General features: G+C 33.8%; 3 protein-coding genes across 3 annotated transcripts; 2 read left to right on the top strand and 1 right to left on the bottom strand.

The window, feature by feature from the left end:
• Positions 1 to 417: 417 nt before the first annotated feature.
• Positions 418 to 4,780, bottom strand: LOC145629445 (transcription termination factor MTERF9, chloroplastic-like). Its single transcript, XM_081682048.1, has 7 exons — positions 4,286 to 4,780; positions 2,911 to 2,992; positions 2,790 to 2,842; positions 2,006 to 2,698; positions 1,407 to 1,842; positions 1,158 to 1,286; positions 418 to 809 (listed from the first exon to the last, which is right to left on the bottom strand). Exons 1-5 carry the CDS (start codon positions 4,604 to 4,606, stop codon positions 1,525 to 1,527), a joined length of 1,467 nt encoding a protein of 488 aa, XP_081538174.1. The 5' UTR covers positions 4,607 to 4,780; the 3' UTR covers positions 418 to 809; positions 1,158 to 1,286; positions 1,407 to 1,524.
• Positions 4,781 to 6,616: 1,836 nt separating this feature from the next.
• On the top strand, positions 6,617 to 7,343 carry LOC145627448 (NADH-ubiquinone oxidoreductase). Its single transcript, XM_081679835.1, has 2 exons — positions 6,617 to 6,883; positions 6,977 to 7,343. Exons 1-2 carry the CDS (start codon positions 6,730 to 6,732, stop codon positions 7,135 to 7,137), a joined length of 315 nt encoding a protein of 104 aa, XP_081535961.1. The 5' UTR covers positions 6,617 to 6,729; the 3' UTR covers positions 7,138 to 7,343.
• Positions 7,344 to 18,986: 11,643 nt separating this feature from the next.
• LOC145627447 (uncharacterized) lies at positions 18,987 to 21,204 on the top strand. Its single transcript, XM_081679834.1, has 4 exons — positions 18,987 to 19,286; positions 20,064 to 20,113; positions 20,751 to 20,835; positions 20,998 to 21,204. The coding sequence occupies exons 1-4, from the start codon at positions 19,007 to 19,009 to the stop codon at positions 21,042 to 21,044; spliced, it is 462 nt and encodes a 153-aa protein (XP_081535960.1). The 5' UTR covers positions 18,987 to 19,006; the 3' UTR covers positions 21,045 to 21,204.
• The last annotated feature ends 3,573 nt before the right edge of the window (positions 21,205 to 24,777 follow it).

The raw sequence follows: 24,777 nt of genomic DNA, 5'->3' as shown, positions 1-24,777 counted from the left end.
TATGCATCAATAGATTACAATCAACGACCTAGTCTCCTCAACCTCCATATCACATACGAGTAAAAGACTAAAAGTCACCCCTTCGCCTAAAATCATAGAAAAAAAATACAAACACATTTAATGTGGCACAAACTAGTTGGCCAAATGGTATCATCGAATCTACAATCGACTTAGGTACAAAAATTACCTCATATTTGATTAATAGATCTAATTCATACGGACCTGACTTGAAACAATAGCAAAACAAGTAGACTTCTTTTCAAACAAAAACACACTGAACTAAGAAACAATGAGTAATGTTAAATGAGATTCTGTAATTGTGCAAAATTGTGTGTGATACAAAGGGAGTATGCTATAAGGGTAGGCACAAAAAAGATTGTTAGGTCCAATTATACAGATACTGTATGGAAAACCTCATAGACCAAAGTGATGACAATATCTAAAATAGATAGGAACATTATAGTATCGTTTTGTTGGTATTAACACTACAACATACAGTAGTATACACCATATTGTTTCTCTAATTCAACAACACAACTATTGCTTGTTGTGTTCAACAAAATGCTGTGAACTTCTAAGTTACAACTTACAGATATATGATGTGTAGTGACAAACAACATGCGCATAAGCTTTCTGATGAAACAAAATTACCAATTTACCAGACATGTTATGACGATTTTCAGCAAAATTTACCATCTGCTGCTGCTGTTAAAGAGTACTCATGAGCCCGAAAAAAGACATTTGTATGATAACTATGTATTGATTGTGTGCACTGTTGTGATTACAGCTGAACTCAAGACCATTAAGACCTGCAATGAAGTGACCAAAAAATTAATGAGTTAATGCAAAAGAATATAGTATAAAGGAAACTCACAAGAGCTTCCCTAATGAATTTTACGAATTTAGTATGGCATCCTGTATTAAAACTTGAAAATGGTTACAACCCCTATGAAATATAGTTGATGAGCATACCCATAGCAGCATAGCTGAGAGCCACAATCAGTTATAGAGGGATTTATTGGAAGGGAAGTGTTAAAGGGAAAATTGATATTCTAAAAGCCCTTCATCCGATATTAAGACGATTCATGGATAAATGTTTGCTCAGTAAGCCAATAACATGTTTAGAAACACTTAAAACATTATCATGGGTAACTAACCTTGATAGTATTAACCTCGAAAAATGGACCTAGCAATACCACAGTTTGCTGGGAGATCACAGGAGCAACAAAAATGCCTTCAGTCTATTTCAAATACAAATATAAACAAGTCGGGAATCAGTGTAATTCCTGCAAAAAAAATTGCACAATGACCTTTAGAATTGATCTTTCAAACAGCAAATCTGAGACTATACAATGTAATTTACCAAAGCAGGCAAATCAGATTATCTACAAATGGGGTTAACATACCATTAGTTTATGAAAATAGTATGTACCCAAAATTTGACTATACACGTCTTCAAAATCAGTGTCATGATGAGAAGGCTCAACAATATGGTTAGTCCCATTTACATTAAAACTACCCAATTCAACCTTGCTTTTCATATTTCTTTGCAAACTCTTTGAGCATCATGCCTTGCCTGAACGCTATATACTTATCCACACTAGTACCTGCCCACTGCTGACAGAAGGATTCATCAGTCGGAACCAAAGATCTCAGAGGAAAAGGTCCCTCTGGCGCTTTGTTCAGGTAAACCAAAAATCTATGCCGAGGACGAATTCTCTGTTCCAGTGATAAGCTAAGGTATGTGGGATATTTCGTTAAGGATCGAACTTCATTTTGAAGTTCATTAACTAGATACTTATACTTCGGCTTAAGATTTCGCTCCAGTGACAGAGAAAGTACCTACAAAGATACATGACGAACAACCATAAGATTTTCTAGCAACAAACATAATGGAATCTGAATATTAGGCAACCTGACATGCAATACTGCCCAGAGAAGGCCTCTACAGTAAAATAATCATAACTCGTAAGAATGATGACATTTACGAGATAAAGAAAAAGACCTGTGTGATGCTAGTCAAGACTTTCAAGATTTCAGGATCTTGCATGCCAATGCTCCTCAGAAAATTGATCCGGGGCAATAATCCATCTTCAATGCTGTAATGAAGAAGCTGGGGATGTTTAGTAACCATTTTCACAATACTTTCTTTAGGTGCACCCAGCTCTTCTGAAAGGAAATCATAGCGGTCATTCCAAGAGATGTCAACCCGCTGAACAAGAATTTGAGGACTCAAAGTCACAACTTTGCCCAAATCACTTTTCTTGATCCCAACCTCTTCAATCAAGTATCTTACAGTGGGCTTCAGGGAATTTTCAACACTATATGAAAAGATAGATGGAGCAACAGTGATTACTTGCCCTATCTTGGATTCAGGAATATCTAAATCCACCAGAAATGCCACATGGGACTTCATATTGCTATCCACAGTATACCCAAGAAGTTGAGGTTGCCTTAATAGTATCTTTTTGATGTCGTTGTGTTTGACGCCAACATTCATCAAGTATTCCAACCTTTCCCGTGCAGAAAAAACATTAATATGAAAAGCATTTGTGTGCCTTCTGTACATCTGAACAAAATGAGACTCTTTCATCCCATAGGTACTCAGATAATCAAGAAGGGGAATCCATCTAGTATCAAGTCTAAATTCCTCTGCAAGCTGTGAATATTTTTTCTTTGGACCTTTCCTTCCTTCCAACTGCAATCAAAGGCAATAATGGAAGGCTCTTCAGTCCAAACAGCAGCAATACATCCTCACACTGACACTTCAGAACATGATGAAAGCCTACCTTCCCTTTACCATCTGCTTTTGTGCCCACATTACTTGTCTTTTTCCGGGTTCCTAATAAGAGGATTATATGAGAATCGAACTCAAACTGGGACAATTTGATGAAGGACTTCAAATCTTACCTGGTCTCAGCTTGGTAGCAGCCAACAATTTAGATCTTTGTTCACCACTATTCAGGTTTGCTGGTTCTGCAAATTCATCATCCTGCAGGAATTTGTTGAAACAAATCATGTGATATTTTAATGTACAGGTCTTTGATAAGATAATAAAGTGAAACGGAGCTTTAGAGCACAGTAAGACCTTTAGATGATACGATTATGCATATTAAATAAATGTATGATGGAAACAACTTCCCATGATAGAAAAAAAATGTGTTCACAGTGATACGTGAAGCTAGTCAAGTCGTCAACTTCCGTAAATCCTGAAGCTTCCAATCTTTAATTTTTCGATATCATATAGGCTACTTTTAATTTGGAGCCATCAGAACAGTAAAGTACTTATATTTATTACCATGTTAAAAAAAAAAAAGAGTTTTCCAGTTATCTAAATCTAACCAGACTACTACTATGTGATATGATGGATTGATGAGGCATTGAAATTTAAGGAGTGAGGGATAGTCAAGGAACTGAATTCCTCATAGAAGAGCGGAATGAGCAATAGAGCACCCATAAAAACCTACAGTGTCAATACACAAACCCTTATGATTGAACACCATCCAAATAAAATTTTGCACTGCAAAGCATAGAAACTCATAATCATATTCACATCTTACTATGGAATCATCAAACAATAGAAGAATCCCTCCCCTTATCTATACATACTTACATAGACTGTCGATTACGAAAGCAATCCCATTAGCTTAGTTTCTGAATACCCTCCTCATTATGATTCTCAGCCTTCCCCTTATCTATAAATAGACTGTCAATTACTATTGCGAAGGCAATCCCATCAACTTAGCTTCTGAAAACCTTTCTCATTATGATTCTAAGCCCCCCCCCCCCCCCCTCCTTCCCTCGAACAAAGCCATCAAAAGTCCAATGTAATCATTCGTCGTTGCTTACTAAATAAATTATGATACTTGAATTATTATGCTATTTATCTTGGTTAGTTTCAATTTATAATACCCTTTAAACATCAAAATAGGTCTTTTTTTTCAAATTTTGCTAGATAATTTAAGAATCATGACACGTTTAGGTGATGCCGCCGTAAGCTAAGCTAAACATCATCGAATACACCCATTATTTAGTGATTTTGCCATATATTCTTAAATGAATACCATATTAGGATGCTAAATTTCATTTTTCACAATTTTAAGCTTACTCAAAATTTCTACTTAATTCATCATTCAACCATTAATTCTACATCAAAAATCAGAATCAAACAATAGCATAGCATCAGAATTATCAATTAAACAATAGCATAACATCAGAATTATACAGAAACCCAAAAACAGCAACAAAATCAATTGCAAAATTACATAAAATTCAACAAACTCACATCATCATTCAACCAAGGAACACCACCATCATCATCATCATCAACATTATCAATCACAACACCAGAAATCAAATTCGAATCTTCCAGAACCTCCACCTCATCATCTTCTTCTTCTTCAGAATCGTACACAGGAAGCGGTTCGCCGAACGGAGAGCGGCGATTGGGCTTCAAAAGCTTAGGGTTAGAATGAGCAGAAGGAGGAATAATTAGGCGGTGAAATTGGGGGCTGAAGATGAAGTGAGGTTCAACAATGGAGGGAGGAGAGAGAAAATGGAGGTAAGGAGAAGTGGAGGAGAGAGTGAAGTGAGAGAAAATCGCCATTAAAGGAAGGAAGAGAAGACAAAGAAAGAATATACGAAGATAAATTAGAAACCCTAAAAAATTGGGGAAGAAGGTATCTTTGGTAATGGAGGAAGTGGGGTTTAGAGAATCTGGTGGTTTATCTTCTTCTTCGTCTTCATTTTGTTGTTCATGGTATGGTATTGTTCTGTCAACCAGAAGTACAAGATAAGAGAGTTCCTTTGGGTCTTGGTTAAGTTCAGTTCGGACAAAATAAGTTTAGATCCAGACTACGTTGTACAATCTTTTCGAGTGTGGAGTACTAACTAATCTGTGTTAATACCTTTGTATTATGTCTAAGAATAGAATTTTTCTAGCATTTATTCGACGGAGTAGGTTGTTATAAGAGGTATTAGCTTAGCAAGATAATGAGTCTATTATTATCGTTAATCATCCCTCGTATTTGCTTGAGACCAAGTGATAATTAAGAAAAATATACTCAACGAAACAATGCCCTCCAATACGATACCAAGCTTAGAGAGTATAGGTTGATATCTAGTTTTGTTGAACTTTATTAATTATCTTTAATCAATTAAACTTATTTTTGTTGAAACTTATGTATGTTAATAGGTTGAGGAGAATGAAGTCTAAATAAACTCAAATAAATTAAGAAAAAAAATTAGTTTATATATTATTTCTGTCAAATAAAATGTAAATATTTTTTTGATGGAAATAATAAAGTTCACATATATGTGACCTTAGATAAAATAAGCTCATATAAAAACATGCTTTAATAATATATATATATATATATATATATATATATATATATATATATATATATATATATATATATATATATATATATATATATATATATATATATATATATATATATATATAAGAATCATAATTGATATTGCATTTACATGTAAATTTTTGATCGTTGACAAATGTCAAACAAAAAATTTACAATTTTTGAAAGTTAAAGGTCAAATTTTTAAATAATAATTGTAACGTTAACTTAGAGCATACATCATTAGAACCATCTCCAATTAAAATTCCTTATTATCTTAGATTCTAATAGCATGATTCATGCAGGTTCTACACTAACTCAATCATACTCAACCTAACTTGGCTAATTTAGGCCTGACCTATCCCATCATACCCTAATGGGTAGGGAGGATTTCAAATTTCAGTCATGTCACAGTTAAGTTCGCGTCTAATAATCTTTATGTGTCCATGTTAATCAAATCATAAAACAAGTCACTCTGATTCAAATTGAGATATTTAGTCAAATTAATTTTTAATACCTCTAAATACGATTCATAATGAGAGTGTCAAAATCAATTTCCATGTTCCTATTCGGAGATCCTCATCTTCTCCTCCTCATTCTCCAACAAACACTATCATGGTTTCCTGGGAGGCGCCACCAACAAATTTCTACAAACTCAATTTTGATGGTTCGGTACTCAACAAATCAGCAGCCGCAGGGATTCTCATCAGAAACAGTAGTGGGGCGGTTTCAGGAGCTCGCGCTTTCAACCTCGGCACCACCAAGGTTTTCATAACAGAGGCCATGGCTCTTCATAAAGGCATTCTTCTTGCTCTTGAGCGTGGGATCAAAAATATCATAATTGAAGGTGATAATCATTTAGTAATCAACTCCGTTAATGGCATCTCGTCAGCACCATGGCAAATTGATCATATTATTCAAGACATTTATTCACTTCTTAGCAATTTCGATAACTATAGCATTCGTCACATCTTTCGAGAGGCAAATCAAGCAGCGGACTGGATATCAAATGTTGGTCATTTAGTTAGTGATAGTATGGATATAGTCCCTTGTAATAATTCTTCTTTATTTCCCATCCTTTCTTCCGACGCACTAGGAATTCCCCTCGTGAGGAGGGTTTCCTAATGTTTTCTTTTTTTCTTACCATTAAAAAAAAAAAAATAAATAAATAAATAAAATGTTCACTTCATAAAAAAAAAAAAATCCTTAAACGCTGCGTTTTACCAATTGGGCCAATTCCAATCCCAAAGGCTAAAAAAGGGCAAGTTTTACACCAGATCGTAGCAGCTAAAAGAGCAAACTTTAAGAGAGAGAGTAAACCAAATCTCAGTCACCGGAGCTCCGATCACCAGAAAACAGGAGAGAGAAAATGAACACCGACATCACAGCATCCACAAAGCCCGAATTCACAGTAGTTGATCGAAACCCACCTTTCACCAAAGTCGTCGGCAATTTCAGCTCCCTCGATTACCTTCGTTTCGTCACTATTACCGGAGTTTCAGTCACTGTTGGCTATTTATCTGGTAACCCCACTTCATTTTTCTGCATTTTAATCAATACCCATTTCCCAATTTGTAGTTTTTTTATTTAATTTTTCTGGGTTTTTTGTGATTTAGGGATTAAGCCTGGAATTAAGGGACCTTCAATGGTGACGGGCGGGCTTATCGGGTTGATGGGCGGGTTCATGTATGCTTACCAGAACTCTGCTGGCAGACTCATGGGGTTCTTTCCTAATGATGATGAGGTAGCTAAGTACAAGAAGCAGCTTAATCAGTGATTTTTATTTTATGAAAATGGGAAATTTGTGGAATTTATGATATATTTTGGTCAGTTTTTTAGGGGGAGTTTGCTTTAATTTTGCAATGATAATTAATCTCAACAACATTTTTGCTGGGGTTTTAATTGAAATAATGTTCCCTATTGTTGTCATACTGCAAACCCTTGTTCATTTTGAGATAATTCTGAGGTGGGATTGTTGTCCAAGTGTTGATATTGATGAAAGAAAATGTTTCATTGGATTTAAACAGTTGGTTTGATTTACTTAGGAAACTTTTTAACTTGTGTGTGAGTTTTGCTTGTTGGGTATGTAATACTGGTTGGCAAATGTGACGTGTAGACTTAATGTTTTCTTGGATGGCTCGTTAACTCTTCATTGACTATAATGAGATAGGTTGAGATTAGAATTGAGACAGTTTGGTGTCCTTGTTTGGTACAGTTTAGTTTGAGCTGGTCTAGTAGATCCTTAAAGGGGCGGTCTTGTGGATTTATTATGTGTGAGTGATGTATGGCTTATTCTTATGTGTTTGATGTTGGCTATTGGGTTAAAATTCAGATAGTTTGACATTTTTGTCTTACGAGCATTTTGTAAGATTTCAAGTCTTTAATGTATTTAGGATCGACTTCAATTGGATTAACTGGAATACTGGACCTTAATGCTTTGAGTCAAGTTTGAATAATCTGTAGTCTTGTCTAGGCTAGCTGAGGGATTATTGGCATAGTTTTATCAAAGGGGTGCTTACCTTGAAATTTATACCCACTTCAGCTCATTATATGTGGACAATGAGACAATCTATGTCGAAGATTAGCTATAGAAGCATGACAAGCATCAAATAAAAACTAAAAGGCTATTCATTTAGATGAAATTTTTCACAATTTCACCTATTAACCTTGTTCAGTTCCACCTTCTGGCCCAAATGAAATGCAGTATTTAGCTCACTTCTACATTGAAATACATATTTTTCTGCTGTTAGTGCTCCTGTCAGTTTACCAGGATGAATATGTTTCTGCTGTTAGTGCTCCTGTCAGTTTACCAGGGTGAAAGGCCTAACAGTGTAATTATAGCTGCTAGAATTGCAGGATTGTGACATAATTCAGGATTTTTTTTTCATGAGTTGCTTAATAGTTTTATGTCTGTCAAGTCATGAGCTTCTCTCATCTTCTTTCGTAAATCTCATACTTTCAATCTTTGGGATAATTCTAGAGCCTTATTCTTCTACTTGTATTTCACCTTTTTTCGGCTTGTTATCCTGTTCAACCTATCTAGTGGTAATACCACAGGCTTTTCTACTATTCAATACTCAGATACTAGTGCGTAGTTAGGTAATGGAGAAAGAGCGCAACATTTAGGCTGCACAATATTATTCAACTCATTTTTTTAAGCTGAGAGATTTTGTGGACACATGACATTGCAATGGTATAAAAGCAACCTAATTTTAGGCCCCCTTCTCTGTATTCCAGGTTGCCTGTCTTTTACCAGTATAGCAGTGAGCCAGAAAATTATATGGAACATGTTGTTGGTCGGGATTTGAGATTGTTGCCTTTTGCTGTGCACTTAGGGAATCAAGATTTGAGATTGTTGCCTTTTGCTGTGCACTTTGGGAATAAGGATTTGAGATTTTCACCTGTTGCTGATGACATTTTAAATTAAAAGTGTTTAGGTGTTACTCTCACCCTGTCATATTGCATGAGAAAGTCCAGACAAGTCTGGATAATATCAAATAGTACTCTGATGATGCATTGGGCTGGCCTGGTGAAGGCAATTGCAAATTGTTGAACTCAATCTTATTTGCATTATAGGATCTGATACAGGATTCACTTCCCTAGAGCTAGCAATGACACTTAACCATTTGGCCTCCTTGCATATTCTAACTTTTAGGTAGCTCAATGCCTGTACTCTTAACCTACCTATGCGTGCATTCATAGCTCTTCTTACATGTTATAATCTCCTTGCAAGCTCAATGCTCTTTTCCTATGCGTGCGTTACCCACTCATAAGTGTATGGTTTTCTTTTCTTCAACATTCAACTTGATAACATATAAAGTGTATCCTTCCCTTAATCACATGCTCCCAAAGGCTTTATTAATGGAGGTGCCATTTTGCTTCTGATGTGCTAATAGGTAATTACTCCGTACATAGACTTGCTAGTATAATTTTTGAGTCTATAAGATCTTATTGAAGCATTTTGCATCCTCAGATTAATGTTTCTCTTTCTATTCATGCATTGCTGATTCAAGTAATTGAAATATTAAGCTTTATTAGCATTCAAACACGGTTAAGTATGAACTGATTATACTTTGTGGAATGCTTTATTTCAGTTCTTATTTAGGTGTGTGCTGTATGTATAGAGCTTATTAATGAGTGAATGTACATAATCTCGTGTTGCATTATGTTGTAAGGTTTTGGAGATTTATGCATATTGAATTGCCTGAAATCTAAAACCTTGCGTGGTTAATGTTTTGCACATTGTCCATGTTCTTGAAGTTGTACATGGTTAAATATCTTGCATTTTCTGATGTGTAGCTATAAAGCTCTTAATGCTCCTTTGAAAACCATGTATCTTGGGAAATCAAACTGATAAAACTTGTTATGGTGGTTGACAGAGATAAATAAAATTAGGCTAAGGCTCTGTTCTCACACCTCATTTCAACAAGTTTAAGCAGAAGTAAGTGTCCATGTAGATTAGCTGTTTTTGGTATGCTTTATTTTCCTTGTTTATACTTGTACACCGTATGATAAAGAATTTCGGCGACAATAGAGACTGTGTAGCTACATTTGAACTGTCGGACCCAAGTTTGTTGTCTTGTAGGAGTCACTAATGGTTTCTGAAAGAGAGTCAACAAACCTTATATGAGACACTTTTAGACAAAACCAACCACCACCCCACACTTCATTAGAAAGGTGGCCGGAATACTTAGTTGAGCTGTTGAGATGCTCCTTAAGGGGACATGTTTCCTTATGGTCTGCCTTTTTCTTCTTTATCATAGGATTTCTAATGTTAAAATCGAGTCGAATGGTGGTTTATCTCATTATTCTACATTGATCATGTCTAGATTGCTGGTAAAATGCAAACATTAACATACTGCAACGATTATATATTCATAATTACAGAAGAATTATCAATGCTCCACCGCACTAGTGTTTACTATGTCGGTTTTCCATAATCATCTGTCGATCCATAGTCTGATAATATGCTATGTATATACACTATTCTCTCATGCTGATTGCTGAAGCTCATATGTATCTGATTACGTCGACATCTTAGCGTTTTAACTTTCAGCAACTTAATCAAAGCAAACCAAAGGAGACTATAACTTCTCTCGTACATGTATATTTCACCATCTATGTCTTGCAATTTGAAGCATACTTTTCTTTGGCCAAACTGAACACTGTACTACCTGTCTCTTAAGGTGCATGCACATCTTATTTTCGACATAAATTTGTACTCCAACCTAGAGCTGTTAATTCGGGTAAACGGGTTGAGTTTGGGTCAGGTAAGAGTGGGTTGGGTCAACTCGGGTCGGGTAAATTCGGATTAATTTCATAACCTATGCGAGTCGGGTTTGGATCGGGTCATGCTTGAGTCGGGTCATGTCGGGTCATACTTCTTATCGGGTTTGGGTGGGGTTTAGGTCGGGTTACATTCAGGTCGGGTAAACAATAGGTCAGGTTTAATTCGGGTTAAAACGGGTTAGGGTAATTCTCGGGTTCGAGTCAGGTTCGGTTCAAGTCAATAATTTGCGGGTTAGAATCAGGTCGGATCATTCTCGGGTTTGAGTCGGGTTCGGTTCAAGTCAATAATTTGCGGATTATAATCAGGTCGGGTCAGTTTCAAGTCGGGTCATTCTCGGGTTCAAGTCGAGTTCGGTTCAAGTCAATAATTTGCGGGTTATATTCAGGTTGGGTCATTTCCAAGTCAGGTCATTCTCGGATTCAAGTCGAGTTATGTTCAAGTCAATAATTTGCAAGTTAAAATCAGGTTCCGGTCATTTCCAACTTATGTCATATTCGAGTTCAACTAACTATAAAAAGATAATTATCATTTTTATCAAGCTTATTATTTCCTTTGACTATAATATATATAACAATATACTAGGGAACTGTAGTCTATAATTTATGAAGATAATTATCTCCTTTGACCATACAACAAATATATACTATATTTAACTCTTAAATTTGAGGATGCTGCTCCTTTCTTTTGCTGGCCTGGACTGACTTGGTCTCCCTAGACAAATGCTTTGATCAACAATAATAAGCTGGTCTAAATTACATTTAAGGTGATTTGAAATCGGGTCAGGAACAATTTGGGTTAAATTTAGGTCGGGTCAATAACAAGTCGTGTTAATTTCGAGTCGGGTTAGTAACAGATTGGGTTGAATTTTTGGGTCGGGTAAGTAATAGGTCTGGTAAAATTCGGGTCGGGTCAATAATAAGTCGGGTTGAATCTGGGTCAGGTCAATAGCAAGTCGAGTTGATTTCGGGTCGGGTTTGTAACAGGTTGGGTTAAATTCGGGTCGGGTTAAGAACGGGTCGGGCTGAATTCAGGTCAGGTTAGTAACAAGTCAGGTTAAATTCGGGTTTTGACAGGTTAAAACGGGTTAGGGTCAATTTCGGTTCAAGTCGGGTTCAGTGCAAGTTAATTAAATTGCCCGTTGTAAATCGGTGCAAGTTGTAAACAGGAAAATTGGCAGTTTAAGAGAAAATTGGATTATTCCACACACCCATTTGGAATCCCGTAGGGTATTAAGGACCATGGTAAACATTTTGACAATTTTTATTTTCGGGCAAAAAAAAATTCAAAAAAAATTCCAAAATTAAAGGCTAATATCCACGTATTTTGAAAATTTTTGGAGGTTTCGGGACCTGGTGTCAAAAAGTCTTGAAATTTATGGGATACATCTCGGGGTCATCTAATGTCGGTTGGAACCATATATGATTATTAGTTGTTGTCATAAATGTTCGTGGTAGGCTTGAATTAGTGAAATCGGGGTAAGTTGTAAACCGGTAAATTGGTCGTTTAAAGGCAAATTGGATGGTTCCACCCACCCAATTGGACTCCCGGAGGGTATTCGGGACCATGGTAAACATTTTGCCAATTTTTATATCCGACGGAAAAAAAAGTCAAAAAATTCTAAAATTGAAGGCTAATATCCAAGCTTTTTGAGAAATTTCGAATGTTTCGGGGCCCGGTGTCTAAAAGCATTGAGATTTTAGGGGATACATCTCGGGGTCATATAATTCCTTTTGGAACCATATATGATCATTATATGTTGTCATGAATGTTCGTACTATGATTGGATTAATGAAATCCGAGTAAGTTGTAAACCGGTAAATTGGCCGTTTAAAGACTAATTAAATGGTTCCACCAACCTAATTGGACTCCCGGAGGATATTAGGGACCATGGTAACCATTTCGGCAATTTTTATTTCCGGACAAAAAAAAAGTCAAAAAATTTCAAAATTGAAGACTAATATCCACGTTTTTTGAGAAATTTTGGAGGTTTCGGGGCCCGATGTCGAAAAGTCTTGAAATTTTATGGGATACATCTAGGGATCAAATAATGTCGTTTGTAACCATATGTGATCATTATATGTTGTCATAAATGTTAGTGGTAGGCTTGAGTTAATGAAATCGATGCAAGTTGTAAACCCGGTAAATTGGTCGTTTAAAGGCAAATTAGATGGTTCACCCACCCAACGAGACACCTGGACGGTATTAGGGCTCATGGTAAAAATTTCGGCAATTTTTAATTCCAGGCGAAAAAAAGTCAAAAATTGCAAAATTGAAGGCTAATATTCACGTTTTTTGAGAAATTTCGGAGGATTCGGGCCTAGTGTTGAAAAGTCTTGAAATCTTAGGGGATAGATATCAGGGTCATATAATGTCGTTTGAAGACATTTATGTTGTCAAAAATGTTCGTGGTAGGCTTGATTTAATGAAATCGATGCAACTTGTAAATCGGTAAATTGGCCGTTCAAAGGAAAGTTGAATAGTTTAACCAATCCAAATGGACTCCCGGAAGGTATTAGGGACCATGGTAAAAATTTAATCAATTTTTATTTCCGGGCGAAAAAAATTCAAAAAATTGCAAAATTAAAGGCTTATATTCACGCTTTTTGAGAAATTTAGGAGGTTTCGGGGCACGGTGTCGAAAAGCCTTGAGATTTTAGGGAATACATCTTGGTGTCATATAATGACGTTTGGAACCATATATGATCATTATATGTTGTCATAAATGTTCGTGGTAGGTTTGATTTAATGAAATCGGTGGAAGTTATAAACCGGTAAATAGGTCGTTTAAAAGCAATTGGATGGTTTCACCCACCCAATTAGACTCCCGAATGGTATTAGGTACCATGGTAAGCATTTCAGCAATTATTATTTTCGGGCGAAAAAAGTCTAAAAATTCCAAATATAAAGGCTAATGTCCACGCTTTTTGAGAAATTTTGTAGGTTTCGGGGACCGGTATCGAAAAGCCTTTATATTCTAGGGAATACTTCCCAGGGTCATATAATGTCTTTTGAAACCATATATGATCGTTATTTGTTGTCATAAATGTTCGTGGTAGGCTTTAGTTAATGAAATCGGTGCAAGTTGTATAACTATAAATTAGCCGTTTAAAGGAAAATTGGATGGTTCCATCCACCCAATTGAACTCCCGGAGGGTATTAGAGACCATGGTAAACAATTCAGAATTTTTTATTTCCGAACGAAAAAAAAAAATCAATTCCAAAATTGAAGGCTAATATCCACACTTTTTGAGAAATTTTGGAGGTTTCGGGGCCCGGTGTCGAAAAGTCTTGAAATTCTAGGAATATATCTCGGAGTCATATAATGCCGTTTTGAACCATATATGATCAGTATTTGTACGTTGTCATAAATGTTCGTGGTAGGGTTGAGTTAATGAAATCGGTGCAAGTTGTAAACTGGTAAATTGGTCGTTTAAAGGCAAATTGGATGGTTCCACCTACCCAATTGGAATCTCGGAGGGTATTAGGGAGTATGGTAAACATTTCGTCAATTTTATTTCTGGGCAAAAAAAGTCAAAAAATTCCAAAATTGAAGTCTAATATCCACGTTTTTTAGAAATTTTGGAGGTTTCGGGGCCTGTTGACAAAAAGACTCGAGTTTTTAGGGGATACATCTCGGGGTCATATAATGCCGTTTGGAACCATATATAATCATTATATGTTGTCATAAATGTTCGTGGTAGGGTTGAATTAATGAAATCGGTGCAAGTTGTAAATCGGTAAATTGGCCGTTTAAAGTAAAATTGGTTGGTTCCACCTACCCAATTGGACTCCCGAGGGATATTAGGGACCATGGTAAATATTTCAGCTATATTTATTTTTGGGAAAAAAAAGCCAAAAAAAAAAAATGAAGGCTATACACGTTTTTTGAGAAAATTTGGAGTATTCGGGACTCGGTATCTAAAAGTCTTGAAATTCTAGGGAATACATCTCGTGGTCATATAATGTCGTTTGGACCCATATATGATCATTATTTGTTGTCATATATGTTCGTGGTAGGCTTGAGTTAAATAAATCGGTGCTAGTTGTAAACCGGTAAATTGGTCGTTTAAAGGAAAATTGGATGGTTCCACCCACCTAATTGGACTCCTGGGGGTATTAGGGACCATGGTAAACATTTCGGCAATTTTTATTTTCGTGCGAAAAAAAATCAAAAAAATTCCAAAATTAAAAGCTAATATCCATGCTTTTTTAAAAATTTCGAAGATTTCGGGTTCTGTTGTCGAAAAGAAATAAGATTTTAAAGATACATCTCGGTGTCATATAATGCTGTTTGGAACCATAAACGATCATTATATATTGTCATAAATGTTCGTGGTAGGCTTGAGTAAATGAAATCGGTGAAAGTTGTAAACCGGTAAATTGGTTGTTTAAAGGCAAATTGGATGATTCCACCCACCCATTGGACTCCCGGAGGGTATTAGGGACCATGGTAAATATTTCGGCAATTTTTATTTCCGGACGAATAAAAGTAAAAAAATTCAAAAATTGAAGGCTAATATTCACGTTTTTTTTACAAATTTTTGATGTTTCAGGTCCCGGTGTTGAAAAGGCTTGAGATTTTAGGGGATACATCTCGGGGTCATATAATGCCGTTTGGAACTATATATGATCATTATATGTTGTCATAAATGTTCGTGGTAGGCTTGAATTAATGAAATAGGTGCAAGTTGTAAACCGGTAAATTAGCCGTTTAAAGGCAAATTGGATGGTTCCACTCACCCAACTGGACTCCCGGAGGGTATTAGGGACCATGGTAAACATTTCGGAAATTTTTTTTATCCAAGCTTTTGAGAAATTTCGAATGTTTCGGGGTCTGGTGTTTAAAAGCATTGAGATTTTAAGGGATACATCTCGGGGTCTTATATTGCCTTTTAGAACCATATATGATCATTATATGTTGTCATAAATGTTCGTGATAGGCTTGAGTGAATGAAATCGGTGCAAGTTGTAAACTTGTAAAATGGTCGTTTAAAGGCAAATTGGATGGTTCCATCCAGCCAATTGGACTTCCGGAGGGTATTAGAGACCATGATAAACATTTCGGCAATTTTATTTCTTAGTGAAAAAAAGTCAAAAAATTTCAAAATAGAAGACTAATATCCACGCTTTTTGGGAATTTTTGGAGGTTTTAGGTAGAGCTGTCATTTCGGGTAAACGGGTCGGGTTTGGGTCGGTTCAACTTGGGTCGGGTTAATTCAGATTAATTCCATAACCTATGTGGGTCGGGTTTGGGTTGGGTCATGCTTTAGTCGGGTCACGCCGAGTCATACTTCTTATCACGTTTGGGTCGGGTTAATAACAAGTCGGGTTACATTTGGGTCGGGTGAACAATAGGTCGGGTTTAATTCGGGTTTTCACGAGTTAAATTGGACTGAGATAATTCTCGGATTCGGTTCAAGTCAATAATTTGCGGGTTATAATCAGGTCGGATCATTCTTGGGTTTGAGCCGGGTTCGGTTCAAGTCAATAATTTGCGGGTTATAATCAGGACGGGTCATTTTCAAGTCGGATCATTCTCGGGTTCAAGTCGGGTTCGGTTCAAGTCAATAATTTGCGGGTTATAATCAAGTCGGGTCATTTCCAAGTCGGGTCATTCTCGGATTCAAGTCGGGTTATGTTCAAGTCAATAATTTGCAAGTTACAATCAGGTCGGGTCATTTCCAAGTGAGGTCATATTCGGGTTCAACTAAATATAAATAGATAATTATCATTTTTATCAAGCTAATTATTTTCTTTGACTATATATATATGGCAATATAATAAGGAACTATAGTCTATAATTTAGGAAGATAAGTATCTCCTTTGACCGTACAACAAATATAAACTATATTTAACTCTTAATTAAATTTGAGGATGATGCTCATTTCTTTTGCTGGCCTGGACCGACTTGGTCTCCCTAGACAAAATGCTTTGATCAACAATAATAAGGTGGTCTAAATTGCATTTAAGGTGATTTGAAATCGGGTCAGGAACAATTTGGGTTGAATTTAGGTTGGGTCACTAACAAGTTGTGTTGATTTCGAGTCGGATTAGTAACAGATCAGGTTGATTTTTGGGTCGGGTTATTAATAGGTCTGGTAAAATTCGGGTCGGGTCAATAACAAGTTGGGTTGAATTTGGGTCGTCAGGTCAATAACAAGTCGGGTTAATTTCGGGTCGGGTTTGTAACAGGTTGGGTTAAATTTGGGTCGGTTTAGGAACGAGTTGAGTTGAATTCAGGTCAAGTTAGTAACAACTCGGGTTAAATTCGGGTTTTGACGGGTTGAAACGGGTTTGGGTCAATTTCGGTTCAAGTCGGGTTCAGTTTAGGTCAATAATTTACGGGTTACATTCGGGTCGGATCATCTCCAATTCAATTTATGTTCGGGTTCGGGTCTCACATACTCGGGTCATCTTGGGTCTAGGGTTGGTTTCAGGTCGAGTCAGGGTCATCATTTTTTGGGTTTAGATGGGTCGGTTAATAATCGGGTTTGAGTCGGTATTTCGGGTCGGGTCAACTTTTGACAGCCCTACTCCAACCTACTAATACTTGTTCTTTTAATTTGTTTAGTCTTCTCTGTACTCTAAAAGAATTTGTTATTTTTTATGAGAACTTCATAATTAAAGGGCAAATAACAACCTAAGAGATCTAAAACAAGAAACTATATTAAATACAAGAACAAAACACACGAAAACAAAAACATAAAACTTGGTAATGTGCGCTTGATGGAGCCCCTGGATGTTGGATGGAATCCACAAACAAAACTATAAAAATCTGTCAAAACAATCTATACCTGCGCATTGTCAAAGTAATTGATTTTGCTTGCATTTTGTTTGGGGCAAGTCCATTGTCCAAAGCCCATTGACCTGAAATTACGAAAATACTCCCCCATGATCCAGCCCATCATTAGTAAGAGTAAAGTACAGATTTACCCCTAATCTGTCCAAACAAGTACAACTTCTGCCACCTGAAAGTACATCTATAAATAGCTCTCCAATCATTAATGATGGTAATTTTTTCCTAATTCTCTAACCTTCTCTCTCTACTTTCTCTCTCTAAAGTACTCTTTCTCTCTCTACTTTCTATCTCTAGAAAGTACATTCGCTAACTTAAGCATCGGAGGGGCTTTCCCGGGTCGCACCCCCGAGGCAGTTAACCTTCTTTCTCTTTTGCAGGCATAACTCTCGGATAACAAGGCATAACTGAGGAGAATTCATACATTCATTGGACATAACTCTAGGACATCTTGATTTTATTACCCTAACACCGAGGAGTATTATGTTTCCAGAAACACATTTTGTTTGGTGGGATTGGGTTATAAGACAGAGATACTTTGAACATGATTCGTATTCTACCTTATATCGTTATCATCGTAAATTCGTAACACTTGTCGTTGAAACCTAACTAATCAATGAATTATATTATTAACTTGATTAATCATGAAATTTTGAAAGAACCCCAAAATAGGGCCAATTTGTCAATTTTAATGATGTTATGTGATACATTCATATATTCATTTTCAGCCCTCAATTTGTCAAGTATTTATTTGATATCTTCATATCAATTATTTTCAAGGTGATACTCATGCATTATTTCTTTTTTAAGAATACTCATGCATTGACTTTTTGAGTAGAGCTTTTAAGACCGAAGTTTGAATAATACTTCTTGTACACTATAAATAAGGATCATTAAACAAAAATAAACAACATACAAGAAAACCCTTTCTCTTTAAGATAAACGTAAAAGGAAACATTACGAGACACTTTTCTCGAGGTGAATATATCAATATACACTTATACTTGCAAGTTGCAACCAAAACACAATTAATACGAAGTAATTGTTTAAATGGTAGTTGATCTTGTTCTTTATAATAATCTTCCAAGAAATGTTAATCCAATCTATAGCAGTGATCATTAGATAACTCGTGTCGTATATGTAGTACATTTTTTGTGTCTCTAACTAGCATTTGTAATTTTGTATTACATTCAAATTCGTAAAATTCACATTTTTTTTTTTATCTAACAATTTGTATATTGATCTAGTAGTGTCTGAACTGTAATTAACTGTTTACGAGAGAAGGAAATTAGAAACCGAAATTGAAGAGAACAAATCCTTAATATGAGTATCATTTTTTTTTCCTACCAAAAAAAAAAAAAAAAAACAAAAAAAAAAAACCCTAAATTGGGGTAGTATCGGGCCGGGTCAGTAGGGTAATCGACGTGGTCTAAAACTCAACGCAGCAATAAGTGGTACATACACTCTACAAGTGGGCCAATGGGCCCCAATTAGCAATTGTGTTAATCTTAACCATTCCAAAAACTTAAGGGTTGTTTGGTTCTTCCTTATTCCTAAACAATGGAAACTCTTTCTTCCCTCACTACCCTTCCTCTTAACTTTACTAATTCTTCAAGCAAAATAACTACCCAAACACGTCTTATTAACCCTAGTGGTAAAGTTTCCATTAATATCCTTAATCCTAAATTAAGAAACTCAACAAATCAAGATTATTACTATAATAATTGTATTAAAGTTAGGCAATTGAAGGTGAGGGTGAAAGCAATTGACAATGTTTCAAGAGTGATTGAAGATCCAATTCAAGCTCAAGTTTCTTGGGAAATCATTGTTGGTTCTCTAGGTCTTTCTTTCTCTCTCTTGATTTTTGCTTTTATAATCGCTTCTTTCGTTTCTCAGTACATGTAACAAGTTGACTTAACTATACACTTATAAGAAGTCAGCTTATTATATGTATTGAGAAAGATTTTGTATAAGACAGTATACGCATGAATATATACATGATTTTTTTTATGAAGATATGTTCTTTCACCAATAGATGAAGCCCGAAAGGATATAATATATGAATATGATGTCTATATTTAGGTATGTACTAAAATAAAGAGTATGAATGAGAACGAGAATTGACAATTGTGAACCCGATTAATAATTTTATTACTACTTCGTAGTTGGTCACATTAGAGATTGTATGTTATGAAAACAATTATCGGCATTAGTATCCCTGATTTTTTCTTTTCTTTTTTTTTTTTTTTTAATGCAATGTGTATATTATTCTCATAACACTGTCTATTATACTTTATGATGCACCTAACTCGATATATATGCTATAACTTATTACTCCGTACAAAATATTACTATTCACGCAAACACAAAATTCACATTAATGTTCATTGTATGTGGGAACTTAAGGTACCACCGATGAACACGTATGTTGAATATATAACATTCATAAAAATCAATTGATCATGCAATTTTGAGGGACCATTTAATTATTGTTTTGGAACATATTTGCATGTGATAAGGAAATAAAAAAAAATACAAGTACTTGTAACCTCAATTGATAGTAGGACCAGTGCACATCAATTTTTACTAATTCGGCATCGATCTATTGTTAATGCAGCTGGAGTAATACCTTTCATTGTTGCAGGAATTGAATTCAGCAAAAGAATTGTAAGTGATTTTACCAAACATTACACATTTTCACCTTTCTTCACCTACTATTGTACGTTGTAAACCGACATTCCGTGTAAGGTCATGTTCTCTTCACCTTTTTCTCTAGGATTACTCGTGAATTGTGATAAATTCAAATATTGTACAAAGTATTTCTTTTCCTTTTACATGGTAGTTACTTGAAATACTTTGTACCAATTTAAAGGTTTGACAATAATATAAGAATGATACCATGCTAAGTACTATTGGGCTAACATAGTCCAAATCCAATAAAGAATACTGAATACGTACACATTTGATAGTTAATTATGAGGAGATGGGACAATAAAAATAAAGTTACCGACTTTTAGAGTAGGTTTATTATTAAGACTTCGAAGCTATTGGGTAGTGCTACCAATTAAAAAGTCATGACATACGTACCAAGATAATTGAATAATATTGGTTACGTTCATCTCTTGTTTTTAATTCTTAGGGTCTGTTGTCTTCAGCTTAATTTCAGTTTAGTTCAGTTTATTTCAACTTAGCTCTATTTACTTCATTTTAGTTCTAAATTTCAGTTCAATTCAGTTCAGTAAATCAGAACAGACCCTTAATCACCCTTATTTGATTGAAATGTATGATTAATCTAATGATGCAGGCAGCACAAAGAAGTTGTGAGGTTTGTGGAGGTTCAGGATTAGTTTTAAGGGACAAAAAATACTACTTCAGGTGCCCTGGATGTGGTAAGTGTTCGTTTTCAAAATCTTCGTTGATTTTTTTTATACACATTAATTTTTATTGATACTTATAAGCATACATAATATTAGTTATAATTATATACATATTGTCACGCGTTTGATTAATTCAGCTGTAATTTTATTGTACCAATATTATTACTTTTGCAGGAGGTTTTCTACCATGGCAATCTTGGAGAAGATTTTTTTCGGGGTGATCGATTTAGGGGTTGTTTGGTTCAAATACTCGTAAATGACATGTATTCAAATACAGGGAGTAATGAAACTAAATAGTGAATTACCAATGTTTTTGAATTCTCTATTTATGTATATATACACGGATACACTACTCATATATCTAGCTACAATATTGATTAACATCATTTGCCCTTGTATAATACGGAGTATAAAGTAGTGATTGAACTCCAATTCATTAACAAACATAGTGTAGCCTATTATTTTTAGTCCATGGAAACTAGAATATCGCACCTAATATTTCATATACAGTATGCTGTAAATGTCAATAAATTTAGTTGATTAAAGTATACATAACAAAATCTTTATATGCTTGGCAAGCTTGTTAATAACATTCTTGTATACTTCAATCTTCAACCCCTATTATATGTTTGTTAGACCATTAATAATTAGTACTATTAGACAAAGTCCAAGGAGTATTATGGACGTTAAACGCTAGTCAATTAAGTTAATGGATAATTATCCCGGATTTATCATTAATTAAAATGAATTGAGAAAAAGCAAGAGTAATATAACTAATTAAGGCCCTGTTCTTTTGAGCTTCTGGGCAGAGCAGAGCAGATTTCAGCAGAGCAAAGCAAAGCAGAGCAGAGCAGAGCAGAGCAGAGCAGATTTCAGCAGAGCAGAGCAGATTTCAGCCGAGCCGAGCAGAACATATTTTATTATTATTATTATTATTATTATTATTATTATTATTATTATTATTATTATTATTATTATCATCATCATCATCATCATCATCATCATCATCATCATCATCATCATCATCATCATCATTATTACTACTACTACTATTATTACTACTACTACTACTACTACTACTATTATTATTATTAAATATTAATTATTAATAATAATAATAATAATAATAATTATTATTATTATTATTATTATTATTATTATTATTATTATTATTATTATTACTACTACTACTACTACTACTACTACTACTACTACTAATATTATCGCATTATTATTATAATCATTAAATTTTTAAAGTTAAATATTAATTATAATTATTATTAAATATTATTTAATTATTATTATTAAAAATTAATAATTAGTATTATCTTTAAATATTAGTCATTATCTTAATATTAATTGCTATTATAAAAATCAATTATTGTTATTATAATTAATATTATTAGTTACAAATATTATTATTACTGTTAGTATAATTACTATTATTATTACTATTATTATTATTATTATTATTAAATATTAATTATTATTGTTATTATTATTATTATTATTTTTATTAATAATTATTAATAATTTATTATTATTATTATTATTAAATATTAATAATTATTTATTTATTTTTTATTTTTTTATTAAATATCAATAGTTAATTATTGTTATTATTATTATTAAGTATTAATTATTATTATTATAATTAAATATTAATTATTTATTATTATTAAATATTATTTATTTATTATTATTATTATTATAAAATATTAATTATTATTATTATTAAATATTAAATATTAATTATTATTAAATATTAATTATTATTATAATAATTTAATATTAAGTATTAATTTTAAGTAGAGCAGAGCAGAGCAGAGCAGATTGAAGCAGAGCAGAGCAGATTTCAGCAAAGCAGAGCAGAGTAGAGCAGATTTCAGCAGAGCAGAGCAAAGCAAAGCAGCTCTAAAGAACGGGGCCTAAGGCAGTTGAGCCAGCCAAGAGAAAATTCAACTCAAATTCTTCAAAGAATTCTAGTCAAGCTTTCTACACCGTAAATTACACGATAAAATGTTAGGCCAAAAATAGCTAGTTTACAAGTTGAAGTTACATTTATATATAGAAATCTTATTTTATATTTTGGGTATTAAATGATTAAAATAAATACAAGAGTATAAATATACGAGTATAATTCTAGAAGTGTTAGACTACTATAAATAGTAGTCAGTACACGTATAATTAATAGTTGAGGAAAGAATTTAGAAACCGCGGAATTATTTTTAGAAAGTCAAAAGTCAAAGTTTCTAAACTCGGTTGTACAACAAGTTGCTCGTTTTCAAAAAGTGTTTTCACAAGTTGGTCATTTTATCCGTTCTCATAAACAAAGCAATGAAAGTTGGTAGGACCAGTTTACAACGCAGCTATCTTTTGGTGGGCTTTGGTTGCACGGTTGCATCAATTAATTAAGGAAAGCTAAGCTAAATGACACTTATAAATCATAAGTAATTCAATCAACTTCACTAAAAATGTAAGAATATATATTGCCAAATGATACATTTTGTTGCTTGTACGTTATAGTCGACACTCTCTTAATTACAAGGTTTAATATGACATGACAGCTCAATTGAAATTTAATTAGTTGAGTGTTTTGCTGTACGTAGTACTCTGTATGAGGTATTTGAATATGATAATAACTACAAGTTAAAATCTCAAGTTTAATCGAACCCTCAAGATACGTCACAAAATTAATTTAATTGTTTTGATTTGATCGTGGTAAGAATTATGTAAAATGAAGATTGTTTTTGTTTTAAAAAAAAAAAAAAAATCCTTGTATAACTTTGTGTATCTTATGTCAATAAAATAATGTCAATTTATTTGTAGACTATTACATAATTTCTTTTTTATTCACTTTTTTTTATTGACTAGTCATGTTTGCTGACAAATATTATTCTTAAGGTATATGTTCAAAATTATGAAACATGGATGGACACTTCAATTGATAATCATACCCATATCGGACACGCGATACATTATAGTATTTTATGGTTACATGATACTTTGATATATTATATTATAAAATATATTTTTTAACAAATTTTGTTCTTATTTTATTTATTTGATTATTTATAAATGATATTCTTTTTTTCATTTTACTTGAATATATAATATACTCCGTATAAAGTAAAATTTATCAACTATTATTGTTTAACAAAATCTCCATTTAAGTGATTTAAAAAAAAAAAAAAAACTCTATTTAAGTATATATTATACTATTACAATTTACAAGTACTAACTTACTCGTACTTATATCCTCTACTTTTAAAAATGAGATATTACATACTCATTTTGTACACAATTTATACCCGTTCAACTTTTTTTCGGCAAACTTAGGTAAATAAGGACCATATTAGGTTAGGAACGCTCATATATACCTCAGTTTACATTTACTCATAAAGTAAAAGTTGAATATTGGAACATTACTTGATCTCTATTTTCAATAGTTTCAGGCCAATTCATAACAAATTTGGTCAAAATAAAATTCCCAAGTGAATATTCTTCTAAATTATTCATCACATGACAAAAATAATCAAGCAAGAAAATATAAAAGTAGAGTAGCACTAGAATTTTATGAATGAAAAAGTGCTTGACATCTAGCTATTAGTCACATCACTCACATGTCAAAATCTAATAAATAAACAAGAAAAGTATGTTGAATTAACAATTTCTTGGATTAGAAGAGTCGGTAGTCGGTACAAGGTTATAAATCAAAGAGATTAAAAAATTGGAATATCTTTAGTATGATTCTTATCTATCTCACTTGTAGAGTGGACCATATCTTTGTTTGTTGTATAATAAGATCATCACTTATTGACCACAAAATCTGTTTCTTGGAAACCACTAAATTAGAACCCTATGTTTGACCACATGTCACAAACCCACTTACACCAAATGCTTGCCTCACAAGTTACAACATCAAAGGAAGGTGTCAAATTTTGTTACGGAGTT

Source organism: Chenopodium album, chromosome 4 (assembly GCF_948465745.1).
Source record: "Chenopodium album chromosome 4, dcCheAlbu1.1, whole genome shotgun sequence".
Classification (NCBI taxonomy): domain Eukaryota; kingdom Viridiplantae; phylum Streptophyta; class Magnoliopsida; order Caryophyllales; family Amaranthaceae; genus Chenopodium; species Chenopodium album.
Note: the sequence above shows the minus strand (reverse complement) of the source record. Positions and strands in the feature narration are given on the sequence as shown.

Excerpts from the sequence above, each read along its gene's own strand:
- LOC145627448 (XM_081679835.1), top strand. The coding sequence starts at position 6,730 with ATGAACACCGACATCACAGCATCCACAAAGCCCGAATTCACAGTAGTT. Across the intron at positions 6,884-6,976 it reads CACTGTTGGCTATTTATCTG|GGATTAAGCCTGGAATTAAG; the intron begins GTAACCCCACTT and ends TTTGTGATTTAG.
- LOC145627447 (XM_081679834.1), top strand. The coding sequence starts at position 19,007 with ATGGAAACTCTTTCTTCCCTCACTACCCTTCCTCTTAACTTTACTAAT. Across the intron at positions 19,287-20,063 it reads AATCATTGTTGGTTCTCTAG|CTGGAGTAATACCTTTCATT; the intron begins GTCTTTCTTTCT and ends TTGTTAATGCAG. Across the intron at positions 20,836-20,997 it reads CTTCAGGTGCCCTGGATGTG|GAGGTTTTCTACCATGGCAA; the intron begins GTAAGTGTTCGT and ends TTACTTTTGCAG.
- LOC145629445 (XM_081682048.1), bottom strand. The coding sequence starts at position 4,606 with ATGGCGATTTTCTCTCACTTCACTCTCTCCTCCACTTCTCCTTACCTC. Across the intron at positions 2,843-2,910 it reads TGCTACCAAGCTGAGACCAG|GAACCCGGAAAAAGACAAGT; the intron begins GTAAGATTTGAA and ends TCCTCTTATTAG. Across the intron at positions 2,699-2,789 it reads AAGCAGATGGTAAAGGGAAG|TTGGAAGGAAGGAAAGGTCC; the intron begins GTAGGCTTTCAT and ends CTTTGATTGCAG.